The sequence below is a fragment of the Leucopleurus acutus genome, assembly GCF_964270905.1.
Source record: "Leucopleurus acutus genome assembly, chromosome: 8".
Classification (NCBI taxonomy): domain Eukaryota; kingdom Metazoa; phylum Chordata; class Mammalia; order Artiodactyla; family Delphinidae; genus Leucopleurus; species Leucopleurus acutus.
In genome coordinates this window covers 54,628,520-54,653,645 of record NC_139151.1, presented here as the reverse complement: position 1 = coordinate 54,653,645, position 25,126 = coordinate 54,628,520, and the positions used below count along the sequence as shown (strand labels likewise).

The following is a 25,126-nucleotide window of genomic DNA, read 5'->3' as shown; positions in this document are numbered from 1 at the left end:
GTGACACCAAAGGAAAAACCACACCCCAGCCACAATCCACAACTGGGAAGGATCACAAAGGTATGGTTATTTTCCCTGAAGAGCGAGGGATTTGAGTTCCACATTGGGCATCCCAACTCCTAAATCCTGAATAGAAGAGCTCCCAGGACACCTGGCTTTAAAAACCAACAAGGAACAGGTCCAGGAAAACTACAGAACTACAGGGAACAAAAAACTTGCTCTTAAGGGGACTCCACACAGACTCAGTCAACTGAAAAACCAGTGCATAAACATGAGCTTGAAAAGTACCTGGACCAGAGGGGAAGGGGACCCACTCACTAATTTTAAAGCATCTACCTGAGAGGGAGGAACCACTTGGGATACACTTCCTAGGGACTGAGACAGTGGTGGGAGCCACTTTGGAGATCTCCATCTAACCTGTTAGTGCCAGTGGGCATGGCCCACCAAGAGCCTCACCCACCTCTTGTGCCTTCTTCAGGCCTGAAACCCAGCTAGATGAAAACCCCTCCTACCAGCACCCAGCAGCCAGTCCCCACAGCCATTCTCAGGACCAGCGCACCAAAGCAGCAGCTGCAACTCTGACTCAGTGGGAGGGTGCAAGCAGCCCACATAGGGGTGCCCACTGAGTGCTGGGGTCTAAAGGCCAGGCAGGACTGCACTTCTGAGCCCTATAAAATGTCTCCTACATAAGGCCACTCCTTCAAGACTAGATATATAGAAACAAACAGAGAGAATCACAGAAGACAGAGGAATTTGTTCCAATCACAAGACCAAGTCAAATCTCAGAAAAAGAACTAAACAAAATAAAGATAAGCAATCCACCCAATAAAAAGTTCAAAGTAATACTCACAAAGGTACTCACTGAACTTGGGAGAAGAATGTATGAACAAGTGAGAACTTCAACAAAGAGAAAGAAAATATAAGAAAGTACCAAACAAACTTTTGGAAAAAAACTTATAACTGAACAACATAAATAAATACCCTAGAGAGGTTCAACAGCAGACTGGACAGGTAGAAGAACGAATCAGCAAGCAAAAAGAAAAATGATGGAATTCACCCAGACAGAGCAGAAAATGAAAAGAAAAGAAAAGAAAAAAATTTTAATGTAAATTGGTGCAGCCACTATGGAAAACAGTATGGATTTCCTCAAAAAATTAAGAATAGAATGCCACATGACCCAGCTATTCTACTCCTGGGTATTTTTCCGAAGTACATGAAAACACGGATAAGGAAAGATATTTATGCACCCCTATGTCCACTGCAGCATTATTTACAACAGCCAAGATATGGAAAAAACCTAAGTGTCCACCAAGGGATGAATGGATAAAGAAGACATGGTATGTGTACACACACACACACACACACACACACACACACACACACACAAATGGAATACTACTAAGCCATAAAAAGGAAATCTTGCCATTTGTTACAACATGCATGGAACTTGAGGCTATTTCGCTAAGTGAAATAAGTCAGACAGAGAAAGACAGATACTGTATGATTTTACTCATATGTGGAATCTAAAATAGGACAAAATAAAATCCAACAAACAAATGCATAGATACAGAGAACAGAACAGTGGTTACCAGAGGGAAAGGTGATTGCAGGGATGGGCAAAATGGGTGAAGAGAGTTAACTGTATGGTGATAGATGGTAAATAGACTTGAGGTGGTGATACTCTGTATTGTACACAAATGTTAAACTACAATGCTGTATACTTGAAAGTTATATAATAAAAAAATGAGAGAAAAAAATAAATCAAAGCCCTATTTTAAAAAAGAGAGAAAGGGTTTACCTGGTGGCACAGCGGTTGGGAATCCGCCTGCCAATGCAGGGGACCCGGGTTTGAGCCCCGGTCCGGGAAGATCCCACATGCCACGGAGCAACTAAGTCCATGTGCCACAACTACTGAGCCTGCGAGACACAAGTACTGAAGCCCACACGCCTAGAGCCCATGCTCCTCAACAAGAGAAGCCACGGCAACGAGAAGCCCGTGCACCGCAATGAAGAGTAGCCCCCGCTCACCACAACTAGAGAAAGCCCGCACACAGCAACGAAGACCCAAAGCAGCCAAAAATAAATAAAATAAATAACTTTTAAAAAAAGACGAAGCAGCAGAAGAAAGGAAATAATAAGCAGCAGAAATCAATGAAACCAAAAGCTGGTTCTTTGAGAAAAATTAAAATAATTGATAAACCTCTTGGGACTTCTCTGGTGGTCCAGTGGTTAATACTCTGAGGTCCCAATGCAGGGGGCCTGGGTTCAATCCCTAGTCAGGGAACTAGATCCCACATGCCGCAACTAAGATCCTGCATGCCGCAACTAAAGATCCCACATCCCGCAACGAAGATCCCACATGCCACAACTAAGACCCTGCGTAGCCAAATAAATAAATATTAAAAAATTTAAAACTAAAAAAATAATTGATAAATCTCTATCCAGACTGAGCCAAGAGGGAAAAGGAAACACAAATGGAAAAAGGAAACACAAATTAACAGTATCAGGAATGAGACGCATTACAGACAGGAAAAACATAAGAATACTATGAGCAAATGTATGCTGATAAATTTTGTAACTTCAGGAAAATGGAAAAATTCTTTTGAAGAAACAAATTACCAAGGCTCATCCAAACAGAAACAGATAACATGAATAATCCCATATCTATTAAAGAAACTGAATCTGTAGTTTAAAGCCTTCCCATAAAGAAAACTCCAGACCTAGATGGTTTCATTGGTAAATTAAGCCACAGATTTAAAGAATACCAATTCTATACAAATAGTTCCAGAAAACAGAAAAGGAGGAAATACTTTCCAATTTCTTCCATGAGGCCAGTATTACCCTGATATCAAAATCAGAAAAACACATCAAAAGAAAGAAAACTACAGACTAATACTGCTCATGAACATAGATGTAAAATTTCTTAACACAATTTTAGCAAACACATATAAAGGGTAATTGATAATGACTATTTTAGTCTGCTCCGACTGCCAAAACAAAATACCATACAGACTGTGTAGTTTAAACAACAGAAATATATTTTCTCACTGGTCTTGAACCTGGAAGTCCAAAGCAAGGGAGCCAGCATGGTCAGGTTCTGGTGAGAGTTCTCTTCCTGAAGACAACCAACTTCTCAATGAATCCTCACATGGCAAAGAGAAAGAGAGGAATCTCTCTTCTTCTTGTAAGAGGTCACAGTCCTATCAGGGCCCTATTCTTGTGACTACACTTAACCTTAGTTATCTCCTAAGACCCTACCCCAGACACAGTCTCATTGGGGGTTATGGCTTCATCATATAAACTTGGGGGAGACACAATTCAGCCCATACCAATGACTTAAAAATGGGGTTTATCCCCAAAAATGCAAGATTAGTTTAAAAAAGTCCATCAATATATTTCACATGAACAAACTTAAATGAAAAAATAGACTACCCCTATAGGTGGTCACAAAGCACCAAGCTGATCTCCCTGTGCTATGTGGCTGCTTCCCACTAGCTATCTATTTTACGTTTGGTAGTGTACATATGTCCATGCCACTGTCTCACTTTGAATATTGCATTTTTCACAAATTGAAAGTTTGTGGCAAACCTTCATGGAGCAAATCTATTGGCGCCATTATTCCAACAGCATTTACTCATTTACTGCCTCTGTGCCACATTTTGGTAATTCTCACAATATTTCAAACTTTTCATTATTATTATATTTGTTACGGTGATCTTTAACCAGTGATCTTTGACGTTACTATTGTAATTGTTTTGAGACAACATGAAAAGCACCCACATAAGAAGGCAAACATAATCGATTATTGAAATGACAAATAGGGATGCAGAATATTACGTAAACTCAGTTGATAAAGCAGCAGCAGGGTTTGAGAAGATTGACGCCAATTTTGAAAGAAGTTCTACTGTGGGTAAAATGCTATCAAACAGCTTTGCATGGTACAGAGAAATCGTTTGTGAAAGAATCAATCGATGTGGCAAACTTCTTTGCCTTATTTTAAGAAATTGCACAGCCACCCCAACCTTCAGCAACCACCACCCTAATCAGTCAGCAGCCATCAAAATTGAGGCAAAACCCTTCACCAGCAAAAAGATTACAACAGGGACTGCCCTGGCAGTCCAGCGGTTAACACACCGTGCTTCCAAAGCAGGGGATGTGGATTCAATCCCTGGTTGGGGAACTAAGATCCCACATGCTGTGCAGTGCGGCCAAAAACAAAAACAAAAAGATTACAACTTGCTGAAGGCTCAGATGGTGGTCAGCATTTTTTAGCAATATTTTTTAATTAAGGTATGTACATTGTTTTTTTAAAGATATAATGTTATCGCATGCTTAAGAGACTACAGTATGGTGTAAACATAATTTTATACTCACTGGGGAACCAAAAAATTCATGTGACTCACTTTATTGCAGTGGTCTGGAACCCAATCTGTATCTCCAAGGTAAGCCTGTATACCAGCTGGTATCAGAATAAAATCCAACCAAAGATTTTTGTGAAGTTTGACATGCCAATTCTAAAATTCAGATGAGAACGTAAAGGGCTAAAAATAACCAACAGCATTTCCAGAAGAATATGGTGCGAGAACTTGCCTTAGCAGATAAAAGGACTTACTTTAAAGCTATAGCAAGTAAAACCACGTGAAGGATACACCAATGTAACAAATAAAGAGCCTAGAAATAGACCCACGTATATGTGGAAACTGGTATACAAGATGTGGCATTACCAATTAGTGAGGGGAGAAAAAAAAATTACATAATACAAAAATAAATTCCAGGAGGTTTAAGACTACAGTTTGAGAAACAAAACTTGTAGAAGAAAATACAGATGAACATCTTATGCCTCAAAATCATAAAGAGAAGGGTTTCTTAAATGAGATATGAAAAGTATAAATGTAAAAATAAATAATTAACAATTATACTATGCTAAAATTTTAAAGTCTGGATCAACAAGATACTATAAAAACAGTATTAACATAAAAATAAATATAAAAATGACAAAGGATTGACATCTGAAATACATAAAAAATCGCTACAAATCAATGAAAACAACAAAGAAAATGGAGAAATGCTATAAAAAGGCAATTCACGCAAGAGAAAAGTGAATGGCAAAAAAAACATGAAAAAATGTTCAACCTTATCAGAGCAATAAGAAACTAATTCACAACCACATTATCAAATATTTAAAAAGTCTGACAATGCTATGATTTAATTACCTGGATAAATGGGAACCCTCATACACTATTGGCAATGTATAAATTGATAAAGCTAATTTGGAAATCAATCCAGCTATACCAAGGCTAAAAGGAAAACAATGGACCTTCTGTATCCTTGGATGCAGAACCTGCAGATATGGACGGCAGACTGCACTAGGCCATTTAAATAAAAGGACTTGAGCATCCTCGGATTTTGGTATACAAGGGGGTCCTAGAAACAATCCCCCATTGATACCAAGGGATGACTGTATACCCTTTAGCCCAGCAATTCTACCTCTAGGCAAAGCTGCTAGAATATTCATTACAACATTACTCTTAATAGCACAAAAACAAACCTAAATATCCACCAATTAATAAAAGAATTACAGTATTTTCATGTAATAGAAAACCATACAGCAGTTAAAGTAAATAACTAAAACAGTAAGGCATTAACATGGATATGTTTCAAAAATACTGTTGAGAGGCAATAAAGGAAGCTGTAGAGGAATGCATATAGTATTATATTGATTATATATAAAGTTTTAAAGCCTATAAATCCAGGGCTTCCCTGGTGGCACAGTGGTTAAGAATCCACCTGGCAATGCAGGGCACACGGGTTCAAGCCCTGGTCTGGGAAGATCCCACGTGCCGTGGAGCGACTAAGCCCATGCACCACAACTACTGAGCCTGTGCTCTAGAGCCCGGGAGCCACAACTACTGAAACCCAGGTGCCACAACTACTGAAGCCTGTGCACCTAGAGCCTGTGCTCCGCAACAAGATAAGCCACCACAATGAGAAGCCTGCACACGGCCACAAATAGTTGCCCTCACTTGCCTCATCTAGAGAAAGCCCGTGCGCAACAACGAAGACCCAATGCAGCCAAAAACAAACTTATAAAAAAAAAAAGTATAAAAAAAAGCATATAAATCCATACAATGTATTATTTATAAAAGTATAAAAGTGTTCATGGGCACAATAAACTCCAAAATTCAGAACAGTGGTTGCCTATGGGAACAGACAAAAGAGAATCAGAACAGGAGTAATATACAGAGGACTTCAAATAAATTTGTAATTTTATCATCTTAAAAAGTAAATGTAAGGGAATTCCCTGGCTTTCCAGTGGTTAGGACTCCGCACTTTCAAACACACACACACACACACACACACACACACACACACGGTAAAAGCAAAAGCAAGGAAATTGAAAGAAAAAAGCACACCCTAAAAAAATCTCAGAACTCTGGGGATTAAGAAATAAAATCATAAAAATCACGAAGAAAAAGAAACTCATAAACGAAAAGCATCAGACTGACAGATTTCTCAACAGCAACAGTGGATCCTAGAAGACAGAAAAGCAGTATCATCAAAGCTCTGGGGGAAATTATTTGTGAATACTAGAATACTGTATTCAATCTAAATGGGCAGTCAGAACAGAGAACAAAATAAATATATTTTCAGACATGCAAGAACTCAAAATTCACCTCTTAGAAATCCTGTTTGAAAAAGAATGTACTACAGCAAAAGAATGAATCTAAAAGGAAAAATGTGGGAATCAAAAACAGTGGTGAGTGAAAAAAACTAGTAAAACATACAGTTTAATTTAAATAATTGTTGAGAAACATAAATATAAATGAATTACAAAGACTTCCCTGGTGGCGCAGTGGTTAAGAATCCGCCTGCCAATGCAGGGGACATAGGTTCAAGCCCTGGTTCGGGAAGATCCCCCATGCCGCGGAGCAACTAAGCCCGTGCACCACAGCTACTGAGCCCCAGAGCTACTGAGCCCGCGCGCCTAGAGCCCATGCTCCGCAACAAGAGAAGCCACTGCAATGTGAAGCCCGCGCGCCACAACTAGAGAAAGCCCACACGCAACAATGAAGATCCAATGCAGCCAAAAAATTAATTAATTTAACAAAAAAGAATGACAATATGGAACTAAAATCCCAGCTAATTAAAACATGACAGGTTGGGTGTGGGACAGGATCAGGGAGGAAGCCTGTTAAGATTCTTAAATTGCTTGAGTTATTAAAGCAACTTACTGAGGACACAGGGAGGGGGAAAGGTTAGAGAGTAGCACTGACATGTACACTACCAAATGTAAAATAGATAGCTAGTGGGAAGCAGCTGCATAGCACAGGGAGATCAGCTCAGTGCTCTGTGACCACCTAGAGGGGTGGGATAGGGAGCGTGGGAAGGAGACGCAAGAGGGAGGGGATATGGGGATATATGTATGCATATAGCTGATTCATTTTGTTATACAGCAGAAACTAACACAACATTGTAAAGCAATTATACTCCAGTTGAGATGTTAAAAAATTAATTAATTAATTAAATTAAATACAAAAAAGGCAACTTACTGTGTTCTAGTATCACCCTCAGAAAAAAAATGGAAAAAATCTCCCAATATTAATTTCCTTGTAGATACAATTATTTACATTATTGATAATTCTAGCTTAAGAAGTATACATAGTAACATTTTGTCTTTCAAAATGATGGAGCTATCCTTTACTAACTAAATGGCATGAGACAAGACTTAAACTATAACTCAAGGAACAATACAGGTTTGAGTTACTACATGGTGTCTAATAGCATGTGTAACAGTTGGAGAGTCACTCCTAAAAAGGAATTCAACTCAAAATTTCTGTTAAATAATCTTTCAAGATTAATCAAGAATTACTCATCAACTATCAACACACACAAAGGACATATATTTACTTAAGTATTCTCATTATATAATGGACTCAATCCACACTACATATTTAACATATCTATTTATTTAGAGTGGCATTTCAATTTATTTGAAGTTCCATCTCTTTATTTGTGGGGAGGGGGAAACAGAATGTCTAACAACTAACAAATCTTTACCCAGCAGAACGTAGCAATCTCTAAAATTACAACAAATTTTTTTTGCAAATGAAAATGACAAAATATCTCAGTTAAAAAAAGCTTTACTGGGCTTCCCTGGTGGCGGCAGTAGTTGAGAGTCCGCCTGCCGATGCAGGGGACACGGGTTCGTGTCCCGGTCCGGGAAGATCCCACATGCCGCGGAGCAGCTGGGCCCGTGAGCCACGGCCGCGGAGCCTGCCCGTCCGGAGCCTGTGCTCCACAACGGGAGAGGCCACAACAGTGAGAGGCCCGCGTACCACAAAAAAAAAAAATAAGAACTTCAAGTTACCCCTGGTGGAGATGATATAAAACAATTCAGAGAAATTGAGCTGAGAATTTTTTTTTATTTAAAAAGTAACTAGCAGAGAAGTAATAATGACTTTTCCCTGAGATGACTTCAGACAGGTAAAAGAAAAAGTGGATTTTAAAACTATACTCTGAGGATTCCTATAAAAAGTAATAAGCTTAGAAGACAGAGGTTAACACATATGCTTTGGCATGCACTTAAGACCTGGTACAACCAGGGCTTCCCTGGTGGCGCAGTGGTTAGGAATCCATTTGCCAATGCAGGGGACACAGGTTTATGCCGTGGAACAACTAAGCCCATGTGCCACAACTACTGAGCCTGCAAGCCACAACTACTGAAGCCTGCGCGCCTAGAGCCCATGCTCCACAACAAGAGAAGCCACCACAATGAGAAGCCCGTGCGCCACAACAAAGGGTAGCCCCCGCTTGCCACAACTAGAGTAAGCCCATGTGCAGCAATGAAGACCCAACACAGCCAAAATAAATAAATAAATAAATAAATAAATGGGGGGGGAAGACCTGGTACAACCATATAAGCCAAAAACAGAATTGGTAAAGAGTAGCCCCCGCTTGCCGCAACTAGATAAAGCCCAGGCGCAGCAACGAAGACCCAATGCAGCCAAAAATAAATAAATAAATATAGAAAAAATAATAATAAAAAATAAAAGTATACTTCCCATTTAAAAATAATAATAGTAATAATAAAACCCAAGATGGAGAGGACCTGGGAGGAAAGTCGGAAGGAAGGAAGGAGGGAGGGAGGGAGGGAGGAAAGGAAGAAAGAAAAAGAAAAAAAAAAACAAGTGGAGAGAGGGGGATTTAGTAGTACAGTGGACCCTTGAACAACAAGGGTTTGAACTGCATAGGTCCACTTACAGACAGATTTTATTCACTACAATACCACACCATCTACAGTTGGTTGAACTATGTGATATGCAATTGGTTGAATCTGCCAACGCGGAACTCCATACAGAGACAGCCGGATGGCTGACTGTGAAGTTATATGCGGATTCTCCACCACACTGAGGGTTGGCATCCCTAAATCCCCTGTTGTTCAAGGGTCAACTGTACATATCTGTATAACCAATACCCAAAATGAAAAGGAGAGTTACACCATGACAAATCTCTAGCAAGCAAAGGATAAAAAGAAAAACTAAAAGTACATCAAAATAGCCATCATTACTAATTTGAAATATGTGACATTTTTTCTTTCAACCAACATTTTGGGCATCTACTATATGCTAAGTACTATGCTAGAAACAAAGTGAATAAAGCAAAATGAATTCTTTATGGAGCTAAGTCATTGACATGTTGCCTTTATTTCATGTGCTTTTTTTTTTTTTTGCTTTAAAGAAAAAGAATATACTTCTAAGGAGCTTATAACTCATGTGTCCCAATGTGATTTTCTCACATGGTCTGAAGTTCCTCAACCACAAATCTTTTGGAAAGCTAATGCCTAAAGTTTGGTTGCAATTTCCTAGACACACCATATTATTTCACACTTCTGTGCCTTTTCCCATGCTGTTCACTACCTGGAATGCTCTTCCATCTCCTCTTCAATCATCCGAATTTCCATAATAACTACAGTGATGATATGATATCCCCTGGGAAAAGTTAGGTATTTGCTCTTTTATATTCCCAATGCACCTCCTCTCTTAAAGCAATGAGAAGCCCACACACCGCAATGAAGAGTAGCCCCTGCTCGCCACAACTAGAGAAAGCCCGCATGCAGCAACAAAGACCCAATGCAGCCAAAAATAAATAAATAAAATAAATAAATTTTTTTAAAAAGTTAACTTTAACTAAGATTTAATTCTAAAATGAAGTTTTAGGGCTTCCCTGGTGGTGCAGTGGTTGAGAGTCCACCTGCCGATGCAGGGGACATGGGTTCGTGCCCCGGTCCGGTAAGATCCCACATGTCGCGGAGGGGCTGGGCCCGTGAGCCATGGCCACTAGGCCTGCGCGTCCGGAGCCTGTGCTCCACAGTGTGAGAGGCCACAACAGTGAGAGGCCTGCGTACCGCAATAAATAAATAAATAAATAAAATGAAGTTTTAGGACAGAACATGGCATTATAATAAATTGGGAAAAAACTATTCGTCTCATTAACATTACCCCTGCCCTCAAGGAGATTAAAGTCTCATAGGCTAGACTGTAAGTGCAAAAAGTGTTATGAGTATTTATTTATTTATTTTTGGCTGCGTTGGGTCTTCGTTGCTGTGCGCGGGCTTTCTCTAGTTGCAGCAAGCAGGGGCTACTGTTCATTACTGTGAGCAGGCTTCTCATTGAGGAGGCTTGTCTTTGTTGCAGAGCAAGGGCTCTAGGGGTGCGGGCTTCAGTTGTTGTGGCTTGGGGGCTTAGCTGCTCCACAGCATGTGGGATCTTCCCAGAACCAGGGCTTGCACCCGTGTCCCCTGCACTGGCAGGCAGATTCTTAACCACTGTGCCACTAGGGAAGTCCCTGTTATGAGTATTGTGATATAAAATCTACACAGGACACTGTGCGGTAAAATGGCAGAAATGGTTAATTTAACCTGAGAGACAGAGAAAGCAGGAAAAATTTCACATGAGCACTTGGTGCTTAAAGAGCAGATTAATGATGGGCAGGAGTACAGTGAGCAGGCCAGGGAAGGAAGGTGGAAAGAGAATATTCAACTCAGGTAGAAGGATGAAGAAAAGGCATAAAGATGTGAAACAACCTTTCATACCTTCAGAGACCTGCAAGCAGTTCAGCTTGACTAAAACAGAGTAGTAATGATGATAGAAAAGTGAGGTTGAATATAAAACGGGATAAAGAAATAGACTCAAGACATGGAATAAAGTATGTGAGAGACTGAGGTCTAAGTTGGCTCCTTAGTTTCTGATCTGGGTGACTTGGGTGGATGATGGTAATATTCATGGTGAGAGGTAAATCAAGATTAAAAGTAAATAAGGCAGCAACTCAATTTTTCTTTTATAAAGCCTCTTAGAAAACTAGTTTTCTTAATTCTTTTTTTGAGATATAATTGACATATAACATTATATTAGTTTCAGGTGTACGAAATGATTCAATATTTGTATACATTGTGAAATGATTACCACAATAAGTTAACATCCATCACCACATAACTATAATTTTTTTCTTGTGATAAGAACTTTTGAGATTTATTCTCTCAGCAACTTTCAAATACACAATGCAGTATTATTAACTATATTCACTATTATACATTGTATAATTATACATTGTAAAATTAACTGTACATTATATCCCCACGACTTATTTATTTTAAAACTGCAAGTCCGTACCTTTTGACCACTTTCACCCATTTCACTTCTTGGTATAAGACTACTCTTTTTTTTTTTTTTTTTTTTGCGGTACGCGGGCCTCTCACTGTTGTGGCCTCTCCCACTGCGGAGCACAGGCTCCGGACGCGCAGGCCCAGCGGCCATGGCTCACGGACCCAGGCGCTCCGCGGCATGTGGGATCCTCCCGGACTGGGGCACGAACCCGAGTCCCCTGCATCGGCAGGTGGACCCTCAACCACTGCACCACCAGGGAAGCCCTAAGACTACTCTTAAATAATTTGTTTTGTGATTACCAAAGAGATACATAATTAGTATTGAAAAGGATATGTGAAAAAATATGATACAAAGAAAAAACAACTTATAATCCTACCATCCAGAAAATTATTAAGATAAACTTGTACAAATATAGGGGAAAAAGGCATACAGATAGGATAAATACAAAGCTAAACAAATTATAAAACAAAGTTCACTAAAAATATGTATCATTACAGAGTGTACACTATATTTGCTCATATAATAACATTTTTTTAAAAAATCACTGCTTCATTGTCTATCTTTGCTGCTAAAATATGGGCTCCATAAGGACAAGGATCTTATCTATCTTGCTCACCAATGTATCCCCAGTGTATAGTGTACCTGGCACACATTAGGTAATCAATTAACATTTGTTGAAAGAATCAATCTTTTTTTTTAAATGAAGCCCCAGATTACTCTCTCAAGCAATATTTGATACTTCAAAAATTCTAACATAAAAAGAAAACAGAAAACACGCTGATACCCTTTGTAATGGGATCTGCCACACAGTAAAAACAGAAAAACAAAAACACCCAGGCACAGTATATTAAGGCTATATCCATCAGGTAGAGAGCCAAAGAAATTTTCTCAAATCCAGGAACACACATAAATACCTTTCTTGAATACATGATTCAGGCTAAAATATACTTTGGGTCTGAATTTGGGTTCTTACTTTCCCACACTATATGAGGTTGTACATCTCACCATAAAGTTGTCATAGAGATAATTTTAGTCTATTAACTTATAGACTAGAATTCATAGACTACTAACTCCCCAGAGAGGGGACTTCCCCGCTGGTGCAGGGGTTAAGAATCTGCCTGCCAATGCAGGGGACACGGGTTCGATCCCTGGTCCGGGATGATCCCACATGCCGTGGAGCAACTAAGCCCGTGTGCCACAACTACTGAGCCTGCACTCTAGAGCCCACGAGCCACAACGACTGAGCCCACGTGCCACAACTACTGAAGCCTGCGTGCCTAGAGTCCGTGCTTCGTGACAAGAGAAGCCACCACAATGAGAAGCCTGCTCACTGCAACAAAGAGTAGCCCTTGCTCTCCACAACTAGAGAAAGCCCGCGCGCAGCAATGAAGACCTAACGCAGCCATAAATAAATAAATAAATTTATATATATAAAAAAAAAATCCCAGAGAAAAAAATAAGCATTTGAATGATGATAGTAACTCAAGCTCAGCTTTGTTACTTCTTACTAGATTAGAAAATCCTTAAAAGAAGGGCCCATGTTTAATGTCTTTTTAAAATAATCACCATAGGGAATTCCCCGGTGGTCCAGTGGTTAGGACTCTGCGCTCTCAATGCCAAGGGCCTGGCTTCAGTCCCTGGTCCGGGAACTAAAATCCCACAAGCCGCGTGGCCAAAAAAAAAAAAAGGGTATTTTAAAAAATACATAATCACCATAATGTTTACTGCACTTAGAATATAGCAAATATTCAATATACAAATTAAGTAAATGAAGTAGCTAATAAATGCTTACCTTCCTTACTAGCTGAGAATTTAACAACACTGGTAAATTTCAAGGCAAACTCTTTAGTAATTTAAAAAAGAAGAAAGTCAGTTTTCATTAACAGGCCCAATTTTAGCCAGTAAACTCCTGTCCCTATTACCTCCAGTTCTGGGACAATGCCAACAACCTCCCTCCGAACGTCCATAACTTTTGGTTACCTCAACTCTGTGATATACCAAAAATGATGGAAAAGAAATACCTTTCTCTCCTTCCCTCTAATAAATGTCTAAAGAATATTTCTTCTTTCAAAGGTGGAAGAGCCAAAACTAGACATTTCGACCAAACGAGGTTGTGGTTCCAGCAATGCTACCACCAACAGCCTACCACTGTAGATCCATGCAACTCCTGGCACATGTACCTGGTAAGATCTTTTGCTCAAAGCAACAGATGGTGACTCTAGTTATGGTAAAGTCATCTTTCTACTTCATGAATGAACCTAAAAACTGCTGTCACACAATTCGATTATCACCAACAGAAGAGAACATATTAAGTTACAATCACAAGTCCAGTTAAAAAAATAAGGTATATCCTTTTTTTTTTTTTTTTTGCGGTACGTGGTCCTCTCACTGTTGTGGCCTCTCCCATCGCGGAGCACAGGCTCCAACGCGCAGGCTCAGCGGCCATGGCTCACGGGCCTAGCCGCTCCGCGGCATGTGGGATCTTCCCGGACCGGGGCACGAACCCGTGTCCCCTGCATCGGCAGGCGGACTCTCAACCACTGTGCCACCAGGGAAACCCGGTATATCCTTTTATACTTGACATTTTGACTGCAAGAGTTAAACTTCAATTCATTTAAAAATGCGAAACACAAATCAAAACTAAAATTACACTAAAAATTAAAAAATCAAAACAAACCAAAAAACTAATGATTCAACTTGTTTAATACTATACAGTAACTCAGTCAACCTTATCCATACACACCTTAATAGACTGTTATTAGATACATATAACTTCTCAATCAGTACCCATACAAAGACTATGTTTAAAGAATGAAAAACTATATTTTCCTCTTGAAGAAGAATGCCCTCTGGAGGAGAGGGAAGATACTTGGGAGCCTTGGATGTTGGTAATTCCACAAAGTCAATGTCCACTTTTGTTTACAGTCATACCTCCTGATCAACCACCTCCCATCAAGAGGAAGCTGGGGAGGTCCATACAGAGCACAGAATTGGGAGGGCTACAGTAGACTGAGGGAGAGGGAATAAAACATACCTTCAGTTGGCACATTCTTTTCCTATTCTAACTAATATCAATAACAAATCTAAGATTCTACCAAAAACTGTATAATCTTGGGCACTGGACAGCTGAATCAATCTCTTGAACCTTAGTTTCTATGCCTGCCAAATAGGAATAATAGTACCAACCTCAGAGAATAGTTGTAAGAAATAAGGAGCTGATGTTTGCACATAGTAAATGCTCAATAAATGGTAGCTTATATCCTTAAGACTAAACAAGTAGTTTATAAAACCAAATTTAATAATTGACACTGTAGAGGATGAAGAGCATTCTAAGCCGAAGCCATAATGTCAAATTAAGACTTATAAACAAAAATTTAAGGGAAACATCATAAAGGGCCTAAACAAGGACAATATAGAGAAATACAGCCTTGTTCAAAGATGTCATAATGTCGATATACCTACAACAATGACTAGGTAAAAAAGAATTTAACTGGCAACTCAGAAGAATATACTTTACAAACCTTTTAAGGAATAATCGCACTAGGAAAAACCAGAAGTTTTATAAAATAGGATTATTGAAATGGCACTAAGAACTGCCTTTTAAAAATACTAAAATGTATATAGAGCAAAACTCCTTTGATTATAACAAGACTTTTCCCCAAGAGCACAACAGCTCAACATTACACTGTTTTCTCACTACACTCCTTTCTCACTACAAGCTAAAAATTTAACATTTTCATTCCAAATGTACTTTTGTGTCTTCTACCTCACAAATATCTTTAATAAAATTTGTAATACAAGAATATTTAGGGAATTCCCTGGCGGTCCAGTGGTTAGGACTTGGCACTTTCACTACCAGGGTCCAGGTTCAATCCCTAGTTGGGGAACTAAGATCCAGCAGGCAGTGCGGCATGTCCAAAAAAAAAAAAAGGAATATTTATAAGTACTTGGTTTATGAAAGGATTTTTGAAACATTTCATTTGATCCTCAGATATTACCTCTATTTACTCAAGAAACTGAGGTCCATAGAAATTAAGTAATTTGCCCCACAAACTACATATTATTACACTATTCAAGAGGTTGATTCAGCTGCCTGGAGATTATCAGCAAAATATTTAGTTCAACTAAAACCAACGTCTTTTAACTCTTTCTAGTACACCACAACTCCTTCCCCAAGACTCAGTCCAAATCTTCTTAGTTGGAGCAGTATTATCAACTACTACAAGTAGGTTAACCATCACCAAAGGCCTGAAAATCTTTTCCCTGCACAGTAGCAGCATTTCACCTGCAGAGACTTTTCACTTGCCAAGGATCTTGAACTGCGTAACATTAATTATTATTCTTGGATCACCTTATGACAACATCTATTATTATAGTTGAAACTATACCAACAGTAATGCATGGCTGAACCCACTGGTATAATCTCTCAACTCGTATTACTTCTCATTTTTTACTTAGCTAGTCGCCCATTGTTCAATCCTAGATAGAAAAGTAACATGAAGTATTAGACTGACTCTGGTATTTTTTCTTGTTACTAACAGAAGCCAAATGCAGTGGCCAAAATACTTAAAAGGAATGGAGAAGCAAGCAATCTTATATACCACCCAAAATATAATGCCAGGACAGAAAATTTATGCCTGCATTCCAACTTGGTCCAAATACATTCCAAAAACAATTTACCAGCAATCCCTTTCCTCAAATTCCCACATTTCTCTCTTATAGATACATTACCATCATTTCCCAAGGTATCCTAAAAGTAACTTATAAGGCACTCTCCTTCATAATGACCACTCTCCTTCATAATGATCATTTCCGTAAAAGAAATGTAAATACAATTTGATAGCCATCAAATTGCAATTGAAATTACTATATTGGGGAGTTTAACTTTTCAAGAAATTCTGCAGAAGTCTTTATATAATATAATCTTTTATTTGCCAGAATTTATGAATGGTAGAGGAGATCTGGGCAGGTAAGAAGAGATATATGCCTGTATCATAACTGCTGTATTAATTTGAGTCTTTGGTAGCCATAATATAATTTTCTCTATAGGTAATATTTTGAACAACTTCACACTTGGGCTCTTCCTAGCTATGTAAATATATTCTGTTAACAGAAACTTCTTCATTTCCATGGAGAATTAAAGAGCGGTCCTGATTTCTTGTAAAGGAAATAGCTATCTGTTTTGCACAATACCCAGTCCACTGTGGCCACCTAATACGGACAAAAAGGGGGGAAAAAAAAGACCTATTTGGAAACGTTTCTTCTCCAGCCAAGGGCTGTTCCCAGATAAAGGCAATGCTCAGAGTACAACAAAAAAACCCTTCTCTGAAAAAAGAAATGTGCCAGAAAGCAGAGGCATGGATCGGGAATAAATAGGGAGGGAGTGAGTGTATGCGCTCAATGAGGGCTGGAGGCAGCAGGCGCAGCGCGGAGATGCTCCAGCGAAAAGAACCACCAGCCGCCGCCGCCGCAGCAGCAGCAGGAAGTTTCAATGGGGCCGGGCAGAGCATGCGCCCTGAAGCCGCGCGGTGGCCTTATGTGGAAGGAGCACCACTTGCGAACACCAATAATAGACCGGCGGCACCAGAGAGAGAAACATGAGCAACAAGCACCTTCTTCAACTGTTTCCCCTCCGTCTGAGCCCCTCCTCCACCCTACATACTAACCACCCCACCCTACCCTGCAAATGGGAGGGCGACTTCTTCTTCCCCTAAGCCTTATGCCAGGATGAAGGGGGAAGGGACTGGAAAAGTGGGGAGATGCTCTTCTATTATTTGGGGGGAGGTGGGGAGGAGAAAAACTATGGGGGAGGAGAAATTAACCCTCTACCCTCCAAAGTGGAGAAGCTGAACCGACTTCACCCCCCAAAGCGAGAATGGAAGAGGACCCCCTCCTAAGGAGGAGGAGCAAACCTCCGGACTCAGAGGAAGGAGTTTGGGGGGTTAAACCAGCCCTGGAGGGGAAAGGAAAAGAGACCAGAGCCGACTCTCTCGGGGGAGTTCCCACTAGAGGGAGGGAGAGATGAAGTGTCCGCTGCCCCCGCCCACCCAGGTGGAGGGAGAGAAAGGGGCGCCCCGAGAAGATGAGCCCAGCCTCCCCGGAGATGGTAGCGAGGATGGTGGGAGGAGGGGAGGGAGTGAGGGAGGAGTGGAGGAGAAAAGCGCAAAGCTGGCCGGAACCTGCGCTCCCCTTCCCCCGCCACCGAGAGGGAGAAGGATTGGGGGGCCCGGTCCCCGCCGCGGGATAGCAGTCCCAGGGGCGGCCGACCAGCACAATGACCCCTCCCCGCCCCCAGCCCAGACCTAGCCCGCGACGCCCCCACCTCTGCTGGGCGTCGGGCGGAGTGGCTCTATGGGGCCTCCGCCCCGCCTCCCCACTGCCCAAGACCCCGGGGGCTGGGAGGAGAAGATCGGCCGGGCTGAACTGCGCCCCAGCGGGAGGCCAGAGCCGCGGAGGTCCGGGGTGTCTGTGAAGAGCGGAGAGAAGGAGCATGCCAGGGCCGCTTCCCGCCGGGCGTTCGGGCCCCTAGCTTACCTTCTCCGTTGCCGACGTCCGGCGGCGGAGCTTGCAGCACCCGCTCCAGCTCGGGGAACGGCAACTCAGGCAGGTCGAGCAGCGGCCCGTAGCGCTCCAAGAAGGAGCAGACTACGGCGAAGTTGGGGCAAGAACCCGGGCAGCCCGGAGGAGCCATAGCCACCGCCGCTGCCGCCGCCGCCGCCATTTTGAACTGGAGGATGGAGGAGGAGGCGATAGGGGGGTGGGGGGAGTTGGGGTGCCGAGGAATGGCAGGGCAACCTTACAGACGACAGGAGGCGCTAGCAAGTGGGCGCCCCTGTGGATCCGAGCGTCTCAGGCACGGCGCAGCGATCCCACAATACAACGGCGGCCCGGAGCAGTCGAGAACCTAGTCAGACGTAGGAAAGAGAGGCGCCCCGTGCCTTTCGCTTTCTGCTCTCTTTCCGCCCCCCTCCCTCGCTCCTCCCACTTCGGGTTCGCCACTGCCTCGTGTGACAAGGGGAATGAAAACAAGGGCTGCGGGGCAGGGAGGCGGGCTGGAAGCTGGAGAGGCGGGAGTTTTAGGAACGGTGACCAATAGGCTTGAAGAGGGCGGAGCTGCACTCGATAACAGGCCAAAAGACTTTTTCAGGGCCGCGCGAGTCGTGGGGGGAATCGCCTAGCCGGGTCCTCGGGAGCAAAGGTGAGAGGTAAAGCAGGGAGCCGTTCGAGATCGCTGCTCCTTGGAGAGAGGGCGTTGGGTAAGTTTGGGGGGGGCACTCCCGGGACAGAAACTGGGGCACCAGATGGTGGGGGAAGTTGAGGAGAGTGAATAAGAAGCAACAAAAGAGCAGAATAGGGGGGAAAAAAACGATTCTGAGAAAAAGGTGGAGAAGGGAAAGGTGGAGAGGTGCCCTGAATTAGGGGTTGGGTTGGAACCTTTGTATGGAGAAGTCTCAGTGAAAGTCTGCTGAGGGATACTGCTAAGGTACAAGAACTGCACCTGTGCTGGAAAGCAGTGTCTGAAAACTCTGGGGGACGAGGGCCTGATGGAACGAGGCTCTGCCGGGATCACTAGTCTGCGGAGTTGGGGCCCTGCTAGGAAATCAGGGTCTAAAGGGACCAGGCTCTTCACAGGGACCAAGGTGTGAGAGGACAGGGCCCTGCTGTGGTTTCCAGCGTGTGAGGGAGAGGGGCTTTGTTGAGGCACGAAGATCTGGGGACCAGGCTCTGTAGCAGCCCAAGATCAGAGGGTGGACCAGGACTGCACTGAGGGTGGACATGGTAGGAAACTTTGTGCAAGGGCAAAAAGTTTGTTACAAGACAGGGTTCCGCTTCGTTGGGAGAAGCAATGAGCATTCTCCCACAAAGAATCTCGGAAAAACCATCAGTAATGCAAAGTAGAATGTGCGGCTTGGGATACAATGTGCATTTTGGTTAAGAGCCTGAGCTTTGCAGTTGAGCAAGACTTGATTTCTAACGGAACCGCCTCAGGACATTGCGGAAGATTTTTTATTTCTTTGAACCTCTGTAAAGTCGGGGTGATAATAGTACCTACAACATAGGATTTTACTAGATAATTCACAGTACATTGATTAGCACAATGCCCTGGCACACTGTAAATACTTTAAAAATATTAGTTGCTACTATTGAAGAAAATTCCTAAAACTTAGATAGAGTTCAGCTATTTGTAATTGATAGTTTACTACTTTAAGCCAAAAATTTCAGTGCGCATTTAAAATTTATATAGTATCTACTTACTAAAAAGAATTTCAAAGTATAATATAAACCATTTAAAATAGGACCATTTATAATTAAAGGAAAATAAAGAAATATATAGGCAAGTAATTATATTGGGAACAGAAAAACTGATTACCACAATTAAAAATTGAATTTTCTTCTGCATTTCTAGGTAAAAAAGGGAAAAACTGTAATGTTCTATATCAGACTTATTGTCTAAAGAAAGAAAGAATACTCGTTTATCAAGAGAAAAAAATTCTATATTATAAGAGGACTTTATTACCTAGAATACTGATTCTTAATCTCAAATAATATACAAACCCTTTTGGGGACTTCCCCATCAGTCCAATGGTTAAGACTCTGCCTTCCAATGCAGGAGGTGAGAGTTCGATCCCTGGTCGGGGAACTAAGATCCCACATACCAGTGGGGTGCAGCAAAAAACTTTAAAAAAAAAAATTACAAACCCTTTTTATTAATTTATTTATTTTAAAATTTTATTTATTTATTTTTGGCTGTGTTGGGTCTTTGTTGCTGTGCGCGGGCTTTCTCTAGTTGTGGCAAGCAGTGGCTACTCTTCGTTGCAGTGCGATTATGGTGGCTTCTCTTTGCTGTGGAGCATGGGCTCTAGGCATGTGGGCTTCAGTAGTTGTGGCATGCAGGCTCAGTAGTTGTGGTGCTGGGGCTTAGTTGCTCCACGGCATGTGGGGTCTTCCCAGACCAGGGCTCGAACCTGTGTCCCCTACTTTGGCAGGCAGATTCTTAACCACTGCACCACCAGGGAAGTCCCTACAAACCCTTTTTAAAGGAAAAAAATGTTCTTTTAAAATTTACAAATACTGGGAGGGGGAGGAATTGGGAGATTGGGATTGACACATATACACTATAGATACTATGTATAAAATAGATTACTAACGAGAACATACTGTATAGCACAGGAATTGTACTTAATGCACTGTGGTGACCTAAATGGAAAGGAAATCCAAAAAAGAGGGGATATATGTATATGTATAGCTGATTCATTTTGCTGTACAGTAGAAACTAACACAACATTGTAAAGATATGCCAATAAAAATTAATTTTATAAAAAAGAAAAATAAAATTTACAAATGCTCTTGAAAATATCAGTTTAAGAAATACTGATGTAATTAAAGTCTATACAGCAATATGAATGTACTTCATGCCATTGAACTACACACTTAAAAATGGTTAAAATGGTAAGATTTATGTTATGTATATTGTGCCACAATAGAAAAGTTTAAAAAGTGCTCGTTTCGGCAGCACATATATTAAAATTGGAATGATACAGAGAAGATTAGCATGGCCCCTGCGCAAGGATGACATGCAAATTCGTGAAGCATTCCATATTTTTATGGGGATATATGTGTATGTATATCTGATTCACTTTGTTATAAAGCAGAAACTAACACACTATTGTAAAGCAATGATACTCCAATAAAGATGTTTAAAAAAAAAAAGTTAAAAAAAAAAGAAAGAAAAGTCTCACTTTAGGAAAATGTGATGAATTATCATAGCAAAAGAGAAGTCTTAATTTAATGTGTAGTAAAATATTTTAAACAACACTGAAATGAAACAGAACTAAACTAAAACATATATTGTATACCAGGGAATATAGTCAATATTTTACAATATAATGGATGTAAATATAGTATAACCTTTAAAAATTGTGTTTTAAAAGTGTGAATCACTGTGTTGTACACCTGAAACTTATATAATGTTGTTCATCAACTATCCCTCAATTAAAAAAATAAATAAATAAACTGAAATATATTGGTAGAACTCTCAAACTCCCAAGTATATATATCTCTATACCTGAGGCCCCGAAGACCCCAGTTTAAGAAAAATTTGACCCAGAACTTATCAGTTTTGCAAAGATACAAAAATCTTCATAAGATCATAACTTAATTGACCTTAAATGAAAGGCAGGTACACAATATTAAATAAAATCATATCTTTGTGAATGAATTTTGATGGAAAAAAACCCTTCAAACCAAAAGAAAGATTTAGTTATATCGTTTTCTGAACACTACCCCCCTGCCTCTTTCCTTTCTCTCTCTTCGCTTTCAGCTTTTCCAGCACCTCACCTGCTCTCCCATGGGATTGTAAATATAACTTTCTAAAAAAAAAGCTTTATATAATTATTTTCTTTTCTCAGTGCTGACACTGTTACTCAAAGCGGGGACTGATAAATAAGGTTAGAGTTTCTGCTTTTGTAATCAAGATTGGCATTAGAACAAAGTCCTTGGGCATCAAAAGTTATATCCACCCAAAAGATGAGAGATGTTGTACTACAAAGCAAGGTTTAGGTCATACCTTCACTAAGTCTGTTCTTGGAAAAAAAATAAATGATAAGCACCGTCTCTTCTTGCTTTGGGCTAAGAGAATTTGTGGGTTACAAGAATTTAATCCCAATTTACGTAGTTAAATAATTGCATTATATATATCAAACTAAAAGGTAAAGATAGAAAAAATAAGTAGCTTTAAAAAAAACTGTAATTGATTTATTGCTACTTCCATAAAGAAGCCTTTAAATAAGCATTAAATTACCTACACTCAGTCTTTAATTATGAATAAGAAATTTCTTAAGATAGTTCAAATTTCACATTCTCTTAGGGGAAAAGACAAAATAGTTTTGCATTCAGAATTAGTGACTAGTTTATTCAAAATACCAAAAAGAAACAAAATGCTCATCAGAAGAAAAATGGGTAAATAAATTGTGATATAGTCTTTCAACAGACTACTACTCAGACTGATACACACTTGATATATATTACAACATAGGTGAATCTCAAAAGCATTTTGAGTGAAAGAAGAAAGACACAAAAGAGTAGGTACTGTAAAATTCCATCAATATGAAGGTCTGGCTAATATATGGGAATAGAAATCAAAAGCTTCTTTTGAGCTTGGAAGGGGATTGACTAGAAAGGTGCACAAGGGAAATTTCGAGATACATTCTGTTTCATGACTAGCAAGTTTATACATTTGTGAAAACTCTTGAACTCTAAAAGATATTTCTGCATTTAATTGAATGTAATTATGCTTTGATTTTAAAATTTAATGGCTTAGCCTTCAATTTTGTCAAATTACATTGATAACAGTCTGCCGTATAATGGAATAATTTATACATATTTCTGTCTCCCCAACATATTATCTTTGCATTTGTCACACAATTTTTTTTACAGATATTGTAAGCCTGGCAAATGTATATTGAAGTGAACTGGATTCAATTGTGGAGCCAGTTTGGGAATTCCTAATTAGTAATGAGCAAATTTACTTAGGTTTGTTTAAAACTCACTTTTACAAGAAATACTTCTAGAAGTATATGGATATATGTAGTGAAAAAACTGTTAAATGTCAACAGAAGTAGGAATCTATGGTCTTCAAAATAGTTTCATAGGAAAATATATGAAAATAAAAAGAAGTAATAAACAAGATTTAATCCAGCCATTTTCTGGTTCTTTCTCTTAATGATAACTGAATTCTCTGTTGCAATAGAATTGTACTCATTGAAGAAACACTTTTAGAAGTGCCTTACCATCTTTTTTCTTAAGAGTTATGCATCAGTCTATTCTTATTTCTTAAGAGCATGGCTGAAACCAATTTCTCTGATGAAATAATTATTTTTACTGAAAGAAAAATTATGTTGGCTTTTTTGTAGAAATGTGTAAGTTGGTCCTAATATTAATATGGAAGTGCAAGGAACCCAGGATATCCTAAACGGTTTTTTAAGTGATGAACAAAGTTGAAGGTCTCACACTTCCTGGTTTCAAAAGTGACTACAAAGCTACAGTAATCAAGACTGTGTAGTACTGCCATAGGATAGCTACTATGGACCAAACTGTGCCTCCCCAAAATTCATATGTTGAAGCCCTAATCCTCAATGGGGCTATATTTGGAAATAGAGCCTTTAAGGAGGTAACTAAAGTTAAATGAGGCCGTGAGGATTGGGGCTCTAATGGGACTGGTATCTTTATAAGAAAAGGAAAAGACATCAAAAGTGCTCATGAACAGAGAAAAGGCCATGTGGGGACAAAGCAAGAAAGAATCCATCTGCAAGCCAGGAACAGAGGTCTCACCAGAAACCAGCCCTGCTGGCACTTTGATCTTGGACTTCCAGTCTCCAGACTATGAGAAAATAAATTTCTGTTGTTTAAGCTACCCAGTCTTTGTTATTTTACTACGGAAACTCTAGCAGACTAGTACAGAAGTCTCTCTCAACCCTCATAACAGTTCGTTACAATTTCCTTATACCACTTTTCAAAAGTTACCTTGTAATTTTTAAAAGTCACCTTTAAAAAATTGTTAGTAATTTGCATATGTCTTCTCTCCTCTAGTGTAATATTAACTTCTCAACAAGAATCACGTTTTATAAATTTGTGTCTTCCTCCCATAGCACCAAAGATAGTGTGTTTATGTCCTTTGTTATATTACACATTTTAAAAATAGGTTAGTAGTTATTAATATTAGGGAGAAATATCACTTTGTTATTGTCTTTATTTGGAGATTAAATACAGTTTAAGGACATGTATATAGGTACCATATTAACAAGGGGTAGACTGTGATGGTTAATTTTGTGTGTCAGCTTGGCTGGGCTATAGCACTCAGTTATCCAATCAAACACTAATCTAGGTGCTGGCTATGAAGGTGTTTTGTGGACCTAGTTTACATCTACAATTAGTTGACTTTTAAATAAAGAAGATTATCCTCAATACTCTTGGAAGGCCTCATTCAATTAGTTGAAAGGCTGCAAAAGGAAAAGTGAGGTTTCCTTGAGGAAGAAGAAATAACACGTCAATACTGAAATGACAACTCTTGCCTGAGAGCAGCCTGCCAGCCTGCCCTGCACATTTTGCACTAGCCAATCCCCACAGTTGCATGAGCCACTTCTGTGAAATAAATCTGTTAATATATATAGTCTACTTGTGCTGTTTCTCTGGAGAAACCTGAATCAAGCACCTTTTAGCTATTGTATTTATCAATGCTAGAATTCCCATTTGATTCTTTTTTGAAATGTCTCTATTGAGATTCTATATTCATTGAGTCATTGTCATAATTTTTACACTGAAGTATAGTTTTCTTTAAATATTTATTTATTTATTTTTGGCTGCGTCGGGTCTTAGTTGCAGCACACAGCCTCTGTAGTTGTGGCATGCAGGCTCTGTAGTTGCAGCACACGGGCTTCATTGCCCTGCGGCATGCGGGATCTTAG

The 25,126-nt window shown here is 40.1% G+C and overlaps 2 protein-coding genes across 4 annotated transcripts in view; one reads left to right on the top strand and one right to left on the bottom strand.

The window, feature by feature from the left end:
• RSF1 (remodeling and spacing factor 1) overlaps positions 1-18,547 on the bottom strand; it is a 166,001-nt gene extending 147,454 nt beyond the window's left edge. For all 3 annotated transcript variants that reach the window (XM_082845553.1, XM_082845554.1, XM_082845555.1), the window contains exon 1: positions 18,198-18,547. In XM_082845553.1, the coding sequence (XP_082701679.1) occupies positions 18,198-18,384 (187 nt within the window). In that variant the 5' untranslated portion in view covers positions 18,385-18,547. The remainder of the gene's footprint in view (positions 1-18,197) is intronic.
• A 250-nt stretch (positions 18,548-18,797) lies between these two features.
• AAMDC (adipogenesis associated Mth938 domain containing) overlaps positions 18,798-25,126 on the top strand; it is a 33,166-nt gene continuing 26,837 nt past the window's right edge. The window contains exon 1 of the mRNA XM_082844532.1: positions 18,798-18,919. The gene's annotated coding sequence lies outside the window, so the exon portion shown is untranslated. The remainder of the gene's footprint in view (positions 18,920-25,126) is intronic.